Source organism: Drosophila takahashii, chromosome 2R (assembly GCF_030179915.1).
Source record: "Drosophila takahashii strain IR98-3 E-12201 chromosome 2R, DtakHiC1v2, whole genome shotgun sequence".
Taxonomy (NCBI): Eukaryota; Metazoa; Arthropoda; class Insecta; order Diptera; family Drosophilidae; genus Drosophila; species Drosophila takahashii.
The window spans coordinates 21,769,125-21,786,037 of record NC_091679.1 but is presented as its reverse complement, the minus strand read 5'-3'; the positions used below and the strand labels follow the sequence as shown (position 1 = coordinate 21,786,037).

Here is a 16,913-nt window from a genome sequence, read left to right as displayed (position 1 = left end):
AAGTTGTCGGAATTGCTGAAATTCTAACTGGTTTGTCGATGTCTACACCAATTAGAATAATGTGACCTAGAAAGTATAAAATACATTAATGGTCTGACTTTTAAAATAAGTACATGTAGCTCTTACCAATATCGTGAATGCTATTTTTGTTAACGTTGGCGCAGGAACCCTGTCAAAATTTGGTCCCGATAAGGGCCACATGCTGTTGAATGGCATTCTCCAGGTCTTCAGTTAACTCCTGTGCCGTGATAGTAATGGTTGGCAGCATTGTAATCCGTTCTTTGCATCCAAAAGGACAGATCGAAATTTCTTTAAAAGACGGAGTGGCCTTCACCCAAAAAAAAACCCGAAAGTTTAGATTTAATGAGCGTTGTATTAAAAGTATACTACAGCTAGTGTTAAACTGTCAGTATTAATTCAAAACTAAATAATGTAAGGAGCAGACTCAATAGTGTTTAGTTTATGCCCTGAGTTTAATTTGTATACCGAAGATTCGATTTTCTATCCTGGTGTGAGTCAGGATGCTCTGGTTTGGAACGTGGACATTTCGAACAGAAAAAGTGTTACCGCTTTTTAATCTTATTCGATGCGTTAGTAGTTTAAGGGTTTGACATTAGTGTATTTTGTAAACGACGCTGTGGTCTGTTTAAGGTTTGATTGTGAAAATTTCTTGTGAAAATTTTAATATTTGCTTATTTTGGGCTTATTTGAAATGTAAGTATATTTAAATTGTGTCTTAGTGCATAACTAATGAGTAAATTCTTCCCTTTTTACGGACACCACCTTGAAATCCGCTCCAGATGCCGGGAAACTAAGGATCTTGCAATTGGCTTGGTTTTTTCTGATCGCGGCCAGTGCAATGTTTACTTCAATATCAGCGTCCTCGACCAAGCTGCGGTGTTCATCTGGACGGCGTTTACTCTGGAGATGATCAGCGACATAAGCGGTAAAACGGCTGCATTTGCTCAAATATGCGTACATACGTACTTATTGTGTACATGTATTGTATTTATGTATGTTTGTTAAATTAACAAGAGAGAACGCTATAGTCGGGTTTGTGTCCCGACTATCTAATACCCGTCACTCAAGTAAAGGAAGTGCGAGGGAGATGGATAAATAAAAAACTTTAATTGCGCATACCTTTTTAATGACTGGTCCGATTTGAAAAATGTCTTCTACATTTCGATAGGTATTTACAAACACTATGAAATTGCATTTATACATTTTTAAAATCTTAAAAGATGTGGCCGCCAGACACTTTTTAAAATCGTTTGTGGGCGTTAGAGGGGGCGTGGCGCTCGTCTGAAACAAACTTGCGCTGCGTAGGAAGCCAAAGAATATGTGTGGGAAATCTCAACCTTCTAGCTTTTGTAGTTTCCGAGATCTCAGCGTTCATACGGACGGACAGACAGACAGACGGACTGACGGACATGGCTAGATCGACTCGGCTAGTGACCCTGATCAAGAATATATATACTTTATAGGGTCGGAAACGATTTATTCTAGCTGTTACATACTTTTGCACGTATACAATATACCCTTTTACTCTACGAGTGACGGGTATCACTATGGACGGCAGTCCATGTAGTGACGAAGCGCACCAGGAGAGTGTGCGAAGGCGACTACTATATATACACGAAGAAATGAAAATCTGCTGTGATAGTCCGATCGTAATGAGTAATACACAAATCGAAAGGTATTGCAAAAACTTAAAGGATTGCATACCAAGACTTTAAGAAAATTAATTTGATTGGGAGAGAGAGCGGTGAAAGTGAAAAAGTGCAAATTTCGAAATTTGGAGCTGTTGGGGCCGGTGCAAATAAATGCCCCCTCGCAATGTTTTAGTTGTGTTCCTATTGAAAATACCCGTCGAATGAGGGGTCATATGATAAAATCCGACGCTCCGTTCAAAAGTTATAGCCAAAATAAGATTTTCTTCTTCTTCCCAAAATGAAAATTTAATTCTGTTTGTCAGTTTGTCCAAAATATGTTTTTTAAGTTCTGAAAATTTAATATGACGTTCATCACATCGATATAAAAAACTTTTGTTTTACCACTTTTGGAAAAACCCGCTAGTTTAGCGGGAAAACAGCTATAAATAGCTAAAATTCGGAAAGCCGTAACTTCTATACTACTAAAGCTACAGACTTGTGCTGCATCTCGATTGAAAGGTATTTTTAAATGCTATAAACGCCTTCTATATGCAATTTGTGTAAATGTAATAGTTAAAAAGATATGAACAAAAGTTTAGTTTTTTTTTTTAAATTTTGTCAAAAACGGCTTTAACGATTTTCCTTACAACTTTAAACTGTATAGCCCTTGAGATTCCTTAAATTTTGGTATATATCATGCATTTATCATGCACGCTGCAATAGAAAATGCCTATGAAGGTAAAAAGGCTAAAATAGTATGCTAGGGCGGGCCGAATGAGAAAATATTAGAAAGTGTATTTAATGACGAGTGTAATAATTTTTCGTCACAAATGTTGATATCAGAACTTTTAATTTAATTTTTTTTAATTTTATTGTTTTCCTATCCTAGCACAACAAGCGTGAAACTTATTTTTACTGCACTAGTCACTATGAACATTAAATCTTAAATTAATTACATTAATCAAAATCTATTACAAATACAGTTACAAGTTATTATTTTATTATTTTATTATGCCTTTTACTATTATATTTTATTTAACTACTTTTGTTTTATGTGAGTGTGTTAAAGTGTTGTTTAAGTTTAACACTAAATTTTAATGTGCCAGTAATGGTTTTTAAGGAATGCGGCAAAGAGTTCCAAATTTTTATGGCATATACAAGAAATTGTTTCTCCGAGCTTGCAAGTTTTGTTCTAATGCTTATTATATTGTTCGTCCTTTGTGAGGACGTAAATCGAATCATGTCATACAAGTAATCAGGTTGCCTGGAATTAATAATTTTATGAAGAAGAACTAATATTTTTAGGTCAATCCAGCTGTCAATATTCAAGTCAAAGATTTTTTTGGCGCCTTCAGTAACATGGTCATTCCTACCCAATTGGTATATGTATCTGGCTATATTATTAAATGTCACTTTTATTTTATGTTGAAGGTGCGATCGTCACTAGTTTTTTACCTCGTTAAGAGGTGTTTTTATTTGATAAAAATTACCTTCAGTAATTTATAAAAATGTAAAAAATATTTTTAATAATATATGAAAAGTAAAAAACAACATTTTTTGAATTTTGTCTCTTTAATACGGGGTATAATATTTATACTGGCATTATACTAAATAGTATCGAGTATTACTATAAAAGAGTAGATGTCGATTTGCGTCATGTTCCCCAGCCCAAACCATAAGACCTAAAATTCTGGAAAAAATTGGGTCTGAATCGTGTGTTAGAGGAGGTGTTCACTAAAAAAGGATTTTTTAAAATTCGGCTCCTAAGAACTCCCAGGACTCTCGAAAAATTTCGGGATTAAAACATGAACCATTCCCACAGTTTTCAACCAAACAAGTTGAAATTTTGATTTTAAGCTTTATTTGTGGAAATCTTTGAAAGCCCAACCGACTTCCGATCGCGATCGCATCCGTTTTTGTTATAAAGTGTTAGTAAGGTATTTTTTTTTTTTTTTTTTGGACCCACGGTTGATTTTATATGATCCTTTTTGTTTGCGGGGGTTGCAGGGGGCCTCTTTGGCAGCACGTTGTTTTTGTTTTTCGCAGCACTCACGAACGTCAGCAAAGGCAGAGCGAGAGAGTAGTGAGCAGAGAGAGAGAGAGAGTATTTTGAAGCGAAAGAGAGGCGGCCAATGTTTTTTTTCTGGCTTAGGAACACCTGATAAAATTTGTACTATTTGGATACCAGAACGGATAATCTAATGGATGCAGTTCTAAGTCAAAGTGTGTAGCCAACCCATTAAATGCATTAGGAATTTTTGTTTTGATTTTAAAAAATTTTGGATTGGGTTTCAATGACACACACACACATCGATAAATTGGCATGTACATACATACATAAGTATGTAATGATTTAATTAGGATAAAATAACGGATCACCCAATGCAGATATTCTAAATCAAATATTTTGCAAAAATTTAAATTATGTTAAAGACGAGGGGCGCACGACGAAAATTGTTGGCAAATTTCGCCTCCAAAATTACACCTACTGTTTTCACCCAAAAGAGTTGGAGCTTTAGGTGCTTTTTTTAATTTTCCTCATTTCCCGAAATATAAGTAAGAGTAAGAGTTTTTCTCTGCATTCGCTTAGCTAACCAAAATTATATAATTAGGCTACCAGAACGGTGTAGTTAAGGTGGGAATAAGGTGAGGTTAGGGGTTAAGTTGCGATTAAGGAGGTATTACATAGGTTAGGGTAAAAGTAATGTAAGGGAAGGGTGAAGAAGCTGTAAAACTAATTTCGGTTTTTAGGCGTGTATTTTTATTTGATTTTTTTTGTATTTTTTTGTGTATTTTTTGCATTTTTTTCAACTTTTTTAACTTTGACCAGGTGCAGCTTCTAAACTAATGACTAGAACTCAATGCTGTGTATAGGAAAGTTAAAGGGCATTATATTACCTGTAAACTGAAATTTTAAGTGCCCATTTCTTAATCAGGGAGATGTACTTTACCGGAAAACCAAGATTGCCTTCGAGTAGGTGTTATTGATGTAGCCTTTCTACTATTTTGTTTAAATATATAAAAATTAAAGGTTTTATAACGGCTAGGACCGTGAAAAAGGTTACAATAGATAATCCTCATTGGACCGCGATTTCTTCAGATTCACCTAAAGGATATGTATGTCTTGGTCATCCGTGGTCACTCCAGTTCTTAAGGTATCACTGCCGAGGATATTTAATTCGCTGTTGTGGGGTCTGGCCTGCTATAAAAACAATTTCACATTTTTGTCGAATTTCATTATTTTGACAACAAACGAAAAGCCCATATGTTTTTTATAGTAAAATGTCACAAAACACCTAAAAATCCTAGAAAATGCTACGTTGTTATACCCGTTACTCGTAGAGTAAAAGGGTATACTAGATTCGTGCAAAAGTATGTAACATCTAGAAGGAAGCGTTTCCGACCCCATAAAGTATATATATTCTTGATCAGGGTCACTAGCCGAGTCGATCTAGCCATGTCCGTCTGTCCGTCTGTCCGTCTGTCCGTCTGTCCGTCTGTCCGTCTGTATGAACGCTGAGATCTCAGAAACTACAAAAGCTAGAAGATTGAGATTTCCCACACATATTCTTTGGCTTCCTACGCAGCGCAAGTTTATTTTAGCCGAGCGCCACGCCCCCTCTAACGCCCACAATCGCCCACTAACGATTTTAAAATGCGTCCTGCGCTTACATCTTTAAAGATTTCCGAGAAGTATAAATGAAATTTTGTTGTGTATATTTATACCTATCGAAATGTAGAAGACATTTTTCAAATCGGACCATTCATTAAAAAGTTATACGCTTTATAAATTGTCAACATATATCTATCTCCCTCGCACTCCCTTTAGCTGAGTTACAATTATTAGTCGGGACACCAACCCGACACAGCGTTCGCACTCCCTTTAGCGGAGTGACGGGTATTAGATAGTCGGGACACCAACCCGACTATAGCGTTCTCTCTTGTTTTTTTTAGCAAAACACGAAACCTTGAAATGCAATTACAAGAGAACCATGCATTTCCGACGATAATCTTCTTCACGTAAATTCCTAAGAAATTGCGTTCCATCGAGGGTAATTTTTTCCCAATTTTCCCCAAAATCAGCTTAATGGGACCTTCGTAGGTCCAACAATATTTTGAAATGTAATGTTTTTCTAAAAAAACCGCAAAAGAAACGATTTGCTATCAAATCGATTTTTAAACCGCGCATTTTAAATGTGATGTGACTACGACTAATACGACTAATAGTGTCTTACCACAGAACGGATGGTCCGTAAGGTTTTGCCGTTCCGAAAATTTCCTAGTTAGTCCGCCATCCAATTTTGACGGACTTTGACGGGCTCTTTTATGCGATAGTTAGGCGATGTTTGGTGCAACTCTGAATTCTTCCTCTTGACTGTGAAAATTGGAACGATGACTGCGAGAACAAATCAAATCGATGGCGGGAAAAAATTAAATAATGCTTCAGCTCATTGTTTTTTGGGTTTCTTTTGAATTATTTGTAGTTTGTTAGGAGCGGAAAAGCGTTCGCAAGCAGGTTGCTATGTGTGGTCCAAAATGTAAGCTGTTGTTCGTACGAAAACATCAATGTTTTGCAGCAAAGTGCCAGAATATGTTCTGCACTTCGTAAATATAAATAATATTAATTAAAAGTGTACTTTGTACTCCTATAAAGTTCCAAAGTTGCTATAAATTACCAAAAAATTCCAACCGTTTCAAACGAATGGACTCTCTGGGAAGAGGCTATTAAAGCCTAGTATATGAACGTCATAATAGCGTCGACCAGTTAGCAACGAAAATGGAATGGTGGAATTTGGATTTGATTTTTTGATGCCAAAGACCATACCGCTTCCTTAACGACTTTTCTGATTAATCCCTTTTTTGAACTATAATAACCTATGTAATGATTAATCGATTTAGCGTCTCTTATTGTTAACGTAGTTAATTTGTTAAGCGTTTATGAGTAATAAGGTATAGAAACTCCATTTGCTCTGCCGCTCTCTTCGGCGAATTCGCCAATGATGCCACCTAGGCGAAAAACGAAAATTTCCCTAATTTTTAATATGTTCGATTCAAACATGCATTTTGGGCCCATGGTGAGTTTTATGGACTCTCACCACTATTGCTGTTGCTTCGCACATGTTGGATGCGGTGAGAAATCAATGTTTGCTTCGAACTTGGCCTTGAATTGGCTCTCAGCAGAGCTTGGGCAGAGGTTCGGGCAGAGGAAATGGTGCCTCTATACAGTTTCTTACTCTATGCTCTATGTCTACTCTTACTACTTTGGAAAACTCTTTCCATTTTCTTACGCTCTTACGCTCGCTCTGCCTCTCTCGCTCAGACCTAGCGTTTTGATTGCACTTCACGTTTCGTTACGTTTTGATTGCACTTCACGTTGTTTTGTTACGTTTTGATTGCCAGCGGAAAAGTTTTGAAAAACTCAGCCGATCTGAGTACCATTGGAAAATCTGTGCAATAAAATTTCCGAAAAAAAAACATAAACTTTCCCTCTATATATTTTCTTACTCTATGGTCTCGATGAGAGTGTTGATTGAAATGCAGTGCAAAGTAATTCAATTTATTCAATTATATACACGCTGGCATTTATATCAGATCGAGAATTGTATATATATACACCTAATATGTATATTAGAGAAAAGTGAACAGTTACACCAGCACTTCATTGGCAGCATCCACATCTTCGGCTTCAGCTTCCTCGCCGCCTTCCTCGGCCCCTTCCAATTCGGGACGCTTGGGGCGACGGTTCCTGCGACGGCGAGGACGTAGCCGTTCGAAGTCGCTATCCCCATCGGCAGCGCGTTGGCGCCGATTTGGCGGCTCGTCGCTGTCGTCGTCGATCCCCTTCCGGTGATGGCAGATCCCCCACGTTAAAATTGGTAATTGTCTGAAAAACAGATTAGTGTTATTATAAATAAAATAGTATATAACACAATACTTACACATTTCTCCATCGAGATTTGTCAAGCCATGCACAGCACAACTGAATTTTGCGAATTACCGCGGAACACAAGAGTTGCCAGTTGGTTAAACTTAGTGTTGTACGTCGTACTTGCCGATATATCGATATAAATACCAAGATTTTGGTTACCGCACGCTGTCTCGCTGGTTGGATAGTGTGACCGCGTGGAAAGCCCAATTTAAATGACGCAAGTTGGCACAACGTCTGTAAGAGCTGTATAAATTATTTAAAGATTGATGGTTTATGTCATGGCTCCGCGTGTGACCGCGTGGAAAGCGCAATGTAAGTGACTTGAATTCTCGAAATCTGTGGGTTTGATTTCGATGAAATTAAATTCTAGTACTCAGTACGACGAAAACTGCTAGCTAAGCATAGGAGTAAGCAAGAGGCAATTAGGTAGCTAAAGCCTTTAGCCGGGGACTTTATCCCACCTCGGTACTCAGTTGAGCTAAGGAAATAGTAAGAAAATACCACAAAAATACTATATTTAGCAGATGAGCTCCGATGAACGCCTTTAAGCCTAGTACTAGTACTAGTTTTACTAGTCGAAAAATATTAATATTTTAGGGTGACCGAAGTTTTCGGAGTTCATCCGCAATGCATGTGCAATGGTCTTACTCTCAGCAAGCAAATTAACTGGCCCCAATTTTGAAATATTACAAAATGATTAGCCGACCTAGGTCTCAAGCTTTAAATTTGCTGTTGGAATGAGAATATGTATTGCTGCAACTCCTACAGGCAGTTTTCCATTGGTTTTTGGGGTTTTCATTCTATTTATAATATGTTATTGGCACGCCGCTTCTGCACAAACACAGCCAAAGATCAAATTTTTTATTCTTTGGGCCGCGGCTAAAGGCGTTCATCAGAATTCATCCGCTAAATCTAGTATTTTAGTGGTATTTTCTTACTATTTCCTTAGCTCAACTGAGTACCGAGGTGGGAAAAAGTCCCCGGCTAAGGGCTTTAGCTACCTATTTGCCTCTCGCTTACTCCTATGCTTAGCTAGCAGTTTTCGTCGTACTGAGTACTAGGCTTTAGCCGCGGCCCAAAGAATAAAAAATTGGATCTTTGGCTGTGTTTGTGCAGAAGCGGTGTGCCAATAACATATTATTAATGGAATGAAAACCCTAAAAACCAATGGAAAACTGCCTCTAGGAGTTGCGGCAATACATATCCTCAAGCCAACAACCAATTTAAAGCTTGCGACCCAGGTTGGCTCAACCTTTTTTTATATTTCAGAATTGGCGCCAGTTAATTTGCATGCTGTTTGTGAACCCGGCTGGTTTACAATAAGACCATGCTACAAGCAAAGCGGGTGAACGCTGAAAACTTCGGTCACACTACAAAATAACAATATTTTTCGACTAGTGAAACTCTTAGCCGAACTGAGTACTAGGCTTTATTCGAAAAATATTTATTTTGTACTTCGGATCTAATATAATTAAACCTACTTTACAAATTTTCGATTTCGGTTTTTAGGCGTGTATTTTTAACTATTACCAATAAAATGAGTCTTTGATGACCGAAATCAGTTTATCACAACTCGAGTTAGAAATTGAAAAGAAGTTAAAAACGTTTTTACACTTAAAACAAGAAAGGAAGCTAGCTTCGGCCAGCCAAGCTTATATACCCTTACAGATCATTCCTATTAACTTACGAATCGCAAAAATTTTTCTATCCTTCCCTATGGCAGCTATATAATATAGTCGTCCGATTTTTATTATATTCCGAAATATTAAAAAAAATCATATCCTAGAGTAGGAGAGAATACAATAAAAACCAACGGAGCTATAATTTGTTTCCAATTAATTTCCCATTAATGTTTCGATCGTTTCTATGGCAGCTATATGATATAGTCGTCCGATTTTGATCAAATTAAAATTGAAGAGAATACAATAAAAACCAAAACCTAATTTATATTCTATTACATTTCCATTAATTTTCCGATAGTTCCTATAGCAGCTATATGATATAGTCGTCCTATTTTTTAAATACTTAATTCGAAAATTTAAAAATTAACATATTTTTCAAAAAACAACGAAGCTAGAATTTTTTTAACGTTTTTTTTTCGATCCTTCCAATGGGAGCTATAATGCCCTCTGCTCTTTATGAACGCGTCGCGTTTGTATCCATTTATCGTTGAACGAGACCAAATGCCCAAAACAGCTGATTGTCAACATAAAAGCCGGCAAAATGGAAAACGTAGCAGGTTATTTGATGTAGTTTAATAGTTTATATTAAAGAATTCTCTTCACAGAAAAAAGAAAATTGCTCTGGACAGCAGATGTGGTGTTCGGAACAACACCGACATATACCAGGAATAAAATTGAAAACCTGACAAAAAAATACATGTAATTGGTTTATAAACAAATTCTTATACCGACAATTGATTTATTCCATTTTTTTTTACAGAAAGGAACTTACCAGGGTGGGAATATTTCGATAGGATTAAGGCGATCCTGTCCTGCTCAAAGGCCATAGACTCCCAGGAGGTAATGATTGAAAGCGTTGGTAAGTTATTGAAACTTTACATTATTCTAGAAATAGAAAAGAAAAAAATATGCTTGATACAGTGGATTGCCGAGAAGCTCAAAAATTTTAACGAAAACACTAGGGGCTTCCAAGAAAGGGTTCTCAAGCTGTTTGAGCGAAACATGCGGGAGTAGACCATATTTGACTGATACCCATTGTTAATTAATTAATAATGTGTTTTGATTTATATTTATGTATTAATTACTTGTAATTAGGTTAAAGGGCTGTGAAATACATGAATACAAAATTGCTTATGAAGTTGTTTGATCTTGGTTTTCATTAAAATGTACTGCAAGTGCTTGTCGAATAGTTTCGGCTTCTTCTTTCTGGTTCCCCATCCACACCACATGCTCAAGCTGCTGGCGTTCTTCTCTGATTTCCGTTGTCCATATTGTTTGAATTTCGTGTTGTTCGTGTAGTTAAAGGCTCGTTTTTCCTGAGAAGGGTCTAAGACCTAAATGCCGAGTCGCCAAGGACAACGACTGAGATATGAGTTCCACATATTGTATTCGCATTGTCTTTCAACAATGGTGTCTCCTCCAACATTGATTTCAGTTTACTCTGCATGTAAATTTGAGAGTCGTGACATGGTCCTGGGCATCCAACATTGACGTAAAGAAACCGATACCTGTACACTCATAGAAATTTTTACCTAAATACTAGAAAAGTCGCCCTAAAACCGAGGTCGCCCTAAAACTACGAAAAATTTTCTTATTATACGGGTGGCTAGCCCTAAAGTTACGAAAAATCGCCATGGAAAATATTTTTTAGGGTTAGTTTTTCCAAAAAGGCCAATTTGCCCTGTTTTTTAGGGCGAATTTTCATGAGTCGACTCCAAAAGTAATTCCTTATTTTTAGGGCGAAATCGCCTTAAAACGTTGAACAAAATAGCAAAAAAAATGTTCTGAAATTGCCCTAAAAACAAGGAAGAGTCAAACGAAATTTTAAGACGCAATTAATGGATACATATGTAATACATGTGTGTATGTGTGTGTGGTTGACAGCCCAGCGGGAACCCACCGGGAAAATTCCTCTGGAAAATAACATATTTTCAAGAGGTTTCTCCATAGAAGCGGAAGGGACTAAACCTCATTCACCCCTTACATTTCTTCCATCTCTGGTTTCAAAATACACGGGGGTGACACAAAAAGTAAGGGGGAAATGAGGTTTCTATCTGGATCTCTGGCAGAAGAATGCAGGACAAAATCCACTGGTTTTTCGACTTCCCGCATTATAGATTTTCCACACGTACCCAGTTATGGTTTTCCTCCACTTGCAATATCTGCTTTTCTACACCCTCCCAGTTTTGGTTTTTCCAGACCCTCGCAGTTTTGGTTTTGCACTGCTTTGCAGTATCTGATTTTCCACAATAAAAATCATGTTTTTTGTAATATTTGTTTGTGTATTTATTAATAATATTTACAATCGAAGCATTGGAACTAAAAATTGTTAATGCCTGAAGCATTCCCGGGTTTTGCGTGGCCGAATGCAGTACTTAGATATCCATTTCTTGTCTGTCTTCTGAAAATATCAAACATAATTTAGATATGAATGTAAGACCAGGAATAATAATAAGAGTAATTACCATTATTAGGTCTCCGCACAAAATTAAAGGATCTCTCCAGAAATTATGCCTGGTTTGCCATGGCCGATCATTTACCCTCTGTTCAGTTGTTTTATGTCGGGTATCTATATCAAAAACTATGAGAAGAAAAAATAAAATATGACAAACGCAGGCGCAACACTTCTGGTCCCAAGAAGTCTCAGTCGGCCTGGCTGAAATAAATGTAATATTTTGATTAAGTTAAACAACTAAGTTAGTACTGAAGTACTATTTATACAACCATTTAATGAACACCTCACACCATTTACCACTGGTAAAGATTAAAAACATTTCAAGTGTCACTGAAATGCAGAATTTGTGTTGAAGATAGCATCCGGAGGCGTATATTTATTAATGGCGAAAATATATGTGATACTAACCTTTGTAACGCTGAAATAAAGGTTATAAAAAGACAAAATTCATTTTATCACTCACCTTTTTATTGTTTTTTAGATTAAAATTAACTATTTTCACTTTTTTTTTCACTTTTTCCAACAAATTTAAAAATGATGTGACCCTGCATTATATTCTTGATAATACCATACAAAATGCAGATAAATGTGGGGTAAATTTCGTTGTAATGTTGGGTCACACTTTGGCGCCGAATAAATATTTAAACAATACTTTTCAGGACCGTAATCATTAAAGGTTACGTATATTATAGGTATATTAGGCATTTTTGGTGTTATCAATACCACCAACACGAATTTTTATATTTTAAGAACACTTAAAAATGGCTTAGGCCACGATCTGACGATCAAATTATTTTATTTCACAGAAAATGTTTAAAAATGTAAAAAACAACAATAGTTTTCTTTGTAATTTAATGTAATTCCTTGATAAATGTGATCAAATATTTTAATCGTCTTACCGTGGCTTTTCTCTATAATTTGGTTGAATCCCACATTCATCCTTATTATTATTATTATTATAGACATTATGATAATAATGTTATATAGTTTAATTTTTTTGATTAACAATTATTAATATTTTTTCTACGACTTTTAAAATTACTAAAAATTAAAACTAAATGTGAGAACAAGTCTTTTGGTTTTGGTGTAAATCATAGGATTTTATAATATTATAAGTTGGTGATTTTTTTGTTAAAAAATATTATATTCGTAGTGCCACAGAAATCACACAGCGCATAAATGGCCTGATATTGATGCTACTCAGAAACCCACCCTCATTTAGCGCTCAGAAATTATTATTATTGAGGGTGGGTTTCTGAGTAGCATCAATATCAGGCCATTTATGCGCTGTGTGATTTCTGTGGCACTACGATTATAATATTTTTTAACAAAAAAATCACCAACTTATAATATTCAAAAATCCTATGATTTTCACCAAAACCAAAAGACTTGTTTCTCACATTTAGTTATAATTTTTAGTAATTTTAAAAGTCGTAGAAAAAATATTAATAATTGTTAATCAAAAAAATTAGACTATATAACATTATTATCATAATGTCTATAATGATAATATTAATTTATTTTACTCAACATTTTTCAAATAATAATAAGGATGAATGTGGGATTCAACCAAATTATAGAGAAAAGCCACGGTAAGACGATTAAAATATTTGATCACATTTATCAAGGAATTACATTAAATTACAAAGAAAACTATTGTTGTTTTTTACATTTTTAAACATTTTCTGTGAAATAAAATAATTTGATCGTCAGATCGTGGCCTAAGCCATTTTTAAGTGTTCTTAAAATATAAAAATTCGTGTTGGTGGTATTGATAACACCAAAAATGCCTAATATACCTATAATATACGTAACCTTTAATGATTACGGTCCTGAAAAGTATTGTTTAAATATTTATTCGGCGCCAAAGTGTGACCCAACATTACAACGAAATTTACCCCACATTTATCTGCATTTTGTATGGTATTATCAAGAATATAATGCAGGGTCACATCATTTTTAAATTTGTTGGAAAAAGTGAAAAAAAAAGTGAAAATAGTTAATTTTAATCTAAAAAACAATAAAAAGGTGAGTGATAAAATGAATTTTGTCTTTTTATAACCTTTATTTCAGCGTTACAAAGGTTAGTATCACATATATTTTCGCCATTAATAAATATACGCCTCCGGATGCTATCTTCAACACAAATTCTGCATTTCAGTGACACTTGAAATGTTTTTAATCTTTACCAGTGGTAAATGGTGTGAGGTGTTCATTAAATGGTTGTATAAATAGTACTTCAGTACTAACTTAGTTGTTTAACTTAATCAAAATATTACATTTATTTCAGCCAGGCCGACTGAGACTTCTTGGGACCAGAAGTGTTGCGCCTGCGTTTGTCATATTTTATTTTTTCTTCTCATAGTTTTTGATATAGATACCCGACATAAAACAACTGAACAGAGGGTAAATGATCGGCCATGGCAAACCAGGCATAATTTCTGGAGAGATCCTTTAATTTTGTGCGGAGACCTAATAATGGTAATTACTCTTATTATTATTCCTGATCTTACATTCATATCTAAATTATTTTTGATATTTTCAGAAGACAGACAAGAAATGGATATCTAAGAACTGCATTCGGCCAAGCAAAACCCGGGAATGCTTCAGGCATTAACAATTTTTAGTTCCAATGCTTCGATTGTAAATATTATTAATAAATACACAAACAAATATTACAAAAAACATGATTTTTATTGTGGAAAATCAGATACTGCAAAGCAGTGCAAAACCAAAACTGCGAGGGTCTGGAAAAACCAAAACTGGGAGGGTGTAGAAAAGCAGATATTGCAAGTGGAGGAAAACCATAACTGGGTACGTGTGGAAAATCTATAATGCGGGAAGTCGAAAAACCAGTGGATTTTGTCCTGCATTCTTCTGCCAGAGATCTAGATAGAAACCTCATTTCCCCCTTACTTTTTGTGTCACCCCCGTGTATTTTGAAACCAGAGATGGAAGAAATGTAAGGGGTGAATGAGGTTTAGTCCCTTCCGCTTCTATGGAGAAACCTCTTGAAAATATGTTATTTTCCAGAGGAATTTTCCCGGTGGGAGGTCAAAACAAGTGAATGTGTGTGTATATTAGGGCGGACCTTTTTCTATGAATTTTGATGCTGAGCGCATTTGACTTTAGAGAAGTCCACCCTTTTTCTTCTTCTTTGCTACTTTTCGTCCGTTGCAGTGGCAAGGGTGGGGGTAGAAAGAGTTGCATTGTCTAGACTTTGTCATAATTTTTCGGGCACTTGGCGGCGAAAGACGTGTTTGTGAAAAAGTGAAAAATGTAAACGCTATTAAAGGACTTGGGAGGCGATTCTTTCTCTGTTTTCTGGTGAGTACATACATATATAATTGTGCAATTTGGATATTAATAACTAATTGAATTTACATATCTGTAACAGAGGAAAATGCAGCTGAAACTTAAAAAGATTTGACTGGAAGCAGCGGTCCAGATGTAGAGTTTTGGAAGTGTGGCAGAACAAAGTAAGAACATTAATAAGAGTATACATATACATATGTATGTGTATATGTAAATAATGCTTGAGGTAAAAAAATGATGCAACAGAATATACACATGTATACAGATGTATATATTTACCAGAAATCTGTATTTATGCACCGGACAAACCGCATTCACAAGTGCATATGCCAAAATAACCCCCAAATTTCTATTGCGTCATTTCGTCAGTAACCGAAATTTGCTTTTGTTGCTTCTTTTTTTCCAGAAGTAGCAGCAAACGCAATCGCAGGCTAAATGAAAATTCTGACTGTTAGTAGTGCATTTTTATATTAATTTCTAGCAATTTTTTTCTTGTTTTAGATTGAGAACGTCTTTGAGATCCAGCTTCCGCAAACCACTTTTCGCACTTTTTAAAAGCGAAAGTAAGGGAATAAAACTGCTCAAATCTTTGGAAAGCCACGCTGAAGGTATGTGCTTTTTCTCTTTTTCTTTTCTCATTCAATAAATAGACTGTTTTTATTTAATAGAGATACAATCAACTTTAATTTGGCTTGCGATGTATTCAGTGTTGGTGCGACAGCAATGACAAAAAAGGACGGCGGGAGCAAGAACGCGAAGCACACCATTGCGGACCCGCGAAGCCGTTTCTTGGTTTGGAAGGCTACTGTTGGGGAACTGCAAACACATCTAAAGGCATTGACGGAAAATTGCTAATCCGGAAAGCCGAAACTGCAACCATTCAGCTGCAACGTGGGAACAAGCCCTTTTTGACCTTGGTGAATTTCCAGTTTACCTATCAGAGGTTTTTTTATAGAATGCCAACCTTATTGAAAAGTATTGATGTGTGCTTCAAAATATTTTTTGTTTTAAACCACGACATTTATCCAAAAAATGTTTTATGAAATTCATTTAGAGTCTGATAAGAAAGGTAAAGCTTTATCCGGACTCTTGAAGGATTATAAAACCTTAAAACTGTAACTATTTTAAAGAAACAATCTGTTCATTCCAAAAAAAAGTATTATTTCTATGCATTCAATTAGAAGTAAAATTTGATAATCAGTACTTATTGTAATAAACCTTAAAAGACCTAAAATTCCCTCCGGCGGAAGCACAAAACCTAAGGACCAAAAAATACATTAAGCCAAAACATTATTTTTAAGATCGATGTAATTCTTTTAGCAATAAGAATAAGTAGAAAAGTATGTAAAATGTATATAAGTAGAAATTGTGTAAATAACAACAAACAAAAATATAAAAAAAACAAAAAAAATATAATGAAATCGTATTTTTATTTATGAAAAAAAGCCGGGAAATTTTGGGGAGCACTTTGCTTTTTTTAGGGCAATTCGCCTATAAATCCAGAAAAACGCCCTAAATTTATAAAAATCTGCCTTTAGTTTCAGAATATTTTTTCATATTTCTAGGGCAATTTGCCCTAAAATCCAGAAAAACACCCTAGATTTATGAAAATCTGCCTTTAGTTTAAAGGTATTTTTTCCGATTTCCAGGGCAATTCGCCTATAAGTCCAGAAAAATCGCCCTGGATTTAAAGGAAACTGCCTTTAGTGTAAGGGTCTCATTTCCTATTTTTAGGGCAATTAGCTTTGAAAATAGAAAAATCGCCCTAGATCTACGAAAAATCGCCCTAAATGTGTGACAAATTCACCCGTATTTTTAGGGCAATTTGCCCTAATTTTGTTGCCTAGTCGCCATTGACCCCCGTTTTAGGGCGATTTTCC

The 16,913-nt window shown here is 35.5% G+C and overlaps 1 protein-coding gene and 2 long non-coding RNA genes across 11 annotated transcripts; 2 read left to right on the top strand and 1 right to left on the bottom strand.

Annotated features, from left to right (window-relative positions):
- Positions 1–681: 681 nt before the first annotated feature.
- Positions 682–10,359, top strand: LOC138912604 (uncharacterized). Its single transcript, XM_070213736.1, has 4 exons — positions 682–946; positions 9,869–9,962; positions 10,024–10,122; positions 10,185–10,359. Exons 1-3 carry the CDS (start codon positions 751–753, stop codon positions 10,055–10,057), a joined length of 324 nt encoding a protein of 107 aa, XP_070069837.1. The 5' UTR covers positions 682–750; the 3' UTR covers positions 10,058–10,122; positions 10,185–10,359.
- Positions 10,360–11,476: 1,117 nt separating this feature from the next.
- LOC138912605 (uncharacterized) lies at positions 11,477–12,315 on the bottom strand. Of its 3 annotated transcripts, none has more exons than XR_011418163.1 (3): positions 12,182–12,315; positions 11,729–12,048; positions 11,477–11,664 (listed from the first exon to the last, which is right to left on the bottom strand). It is a non-coding gene; the product is annotated as an uncharacterized lncRNA (long non-coding RNA). The 3 variants fall into 3 exon arrangements; XR_011418165.1 differs by having other exon boundaries at positions 11,729–11,919; positions 11,988–12,314; XR_011418164.1 differs by having other exon boundaries at positions 11,497–11,664; positions 11,729–11,919; positions 12,182–12,298.
- Positions 12,316–13,648: 1,333 nt separating this feature from the next.
- LOC108070132 (uncharacterized) lies at positions 13,649–16,421 on the top strand. Of its 7 annotated transcripts, XR_011418158.1 has the most exons (7): positions 13,732–13,746; positions 13,880–13,940; positions 14,009–14,199; positions 14,264–15,045; positions 15,116–15,197; positions 15,535–15,641; positions 15,702–16,421. It is a non-coding gene; the product is annotated as an uncharacterized lncRNA (long non-coding RNA). The 7 variants fall into 7 exon arrangements; XR_011418157.1 differs by lacking the exon at positions 13,880–13,940 and having other exon boundaries at positions 13,649–13,746; positions 15,702–16,420; XR_011418156.1 differs by having other exon boundaries at positions 13,666–13,940; positions 15,702–16,420.
- Positions 16,422–16,913: the final 492 nt, after the last annotated feature.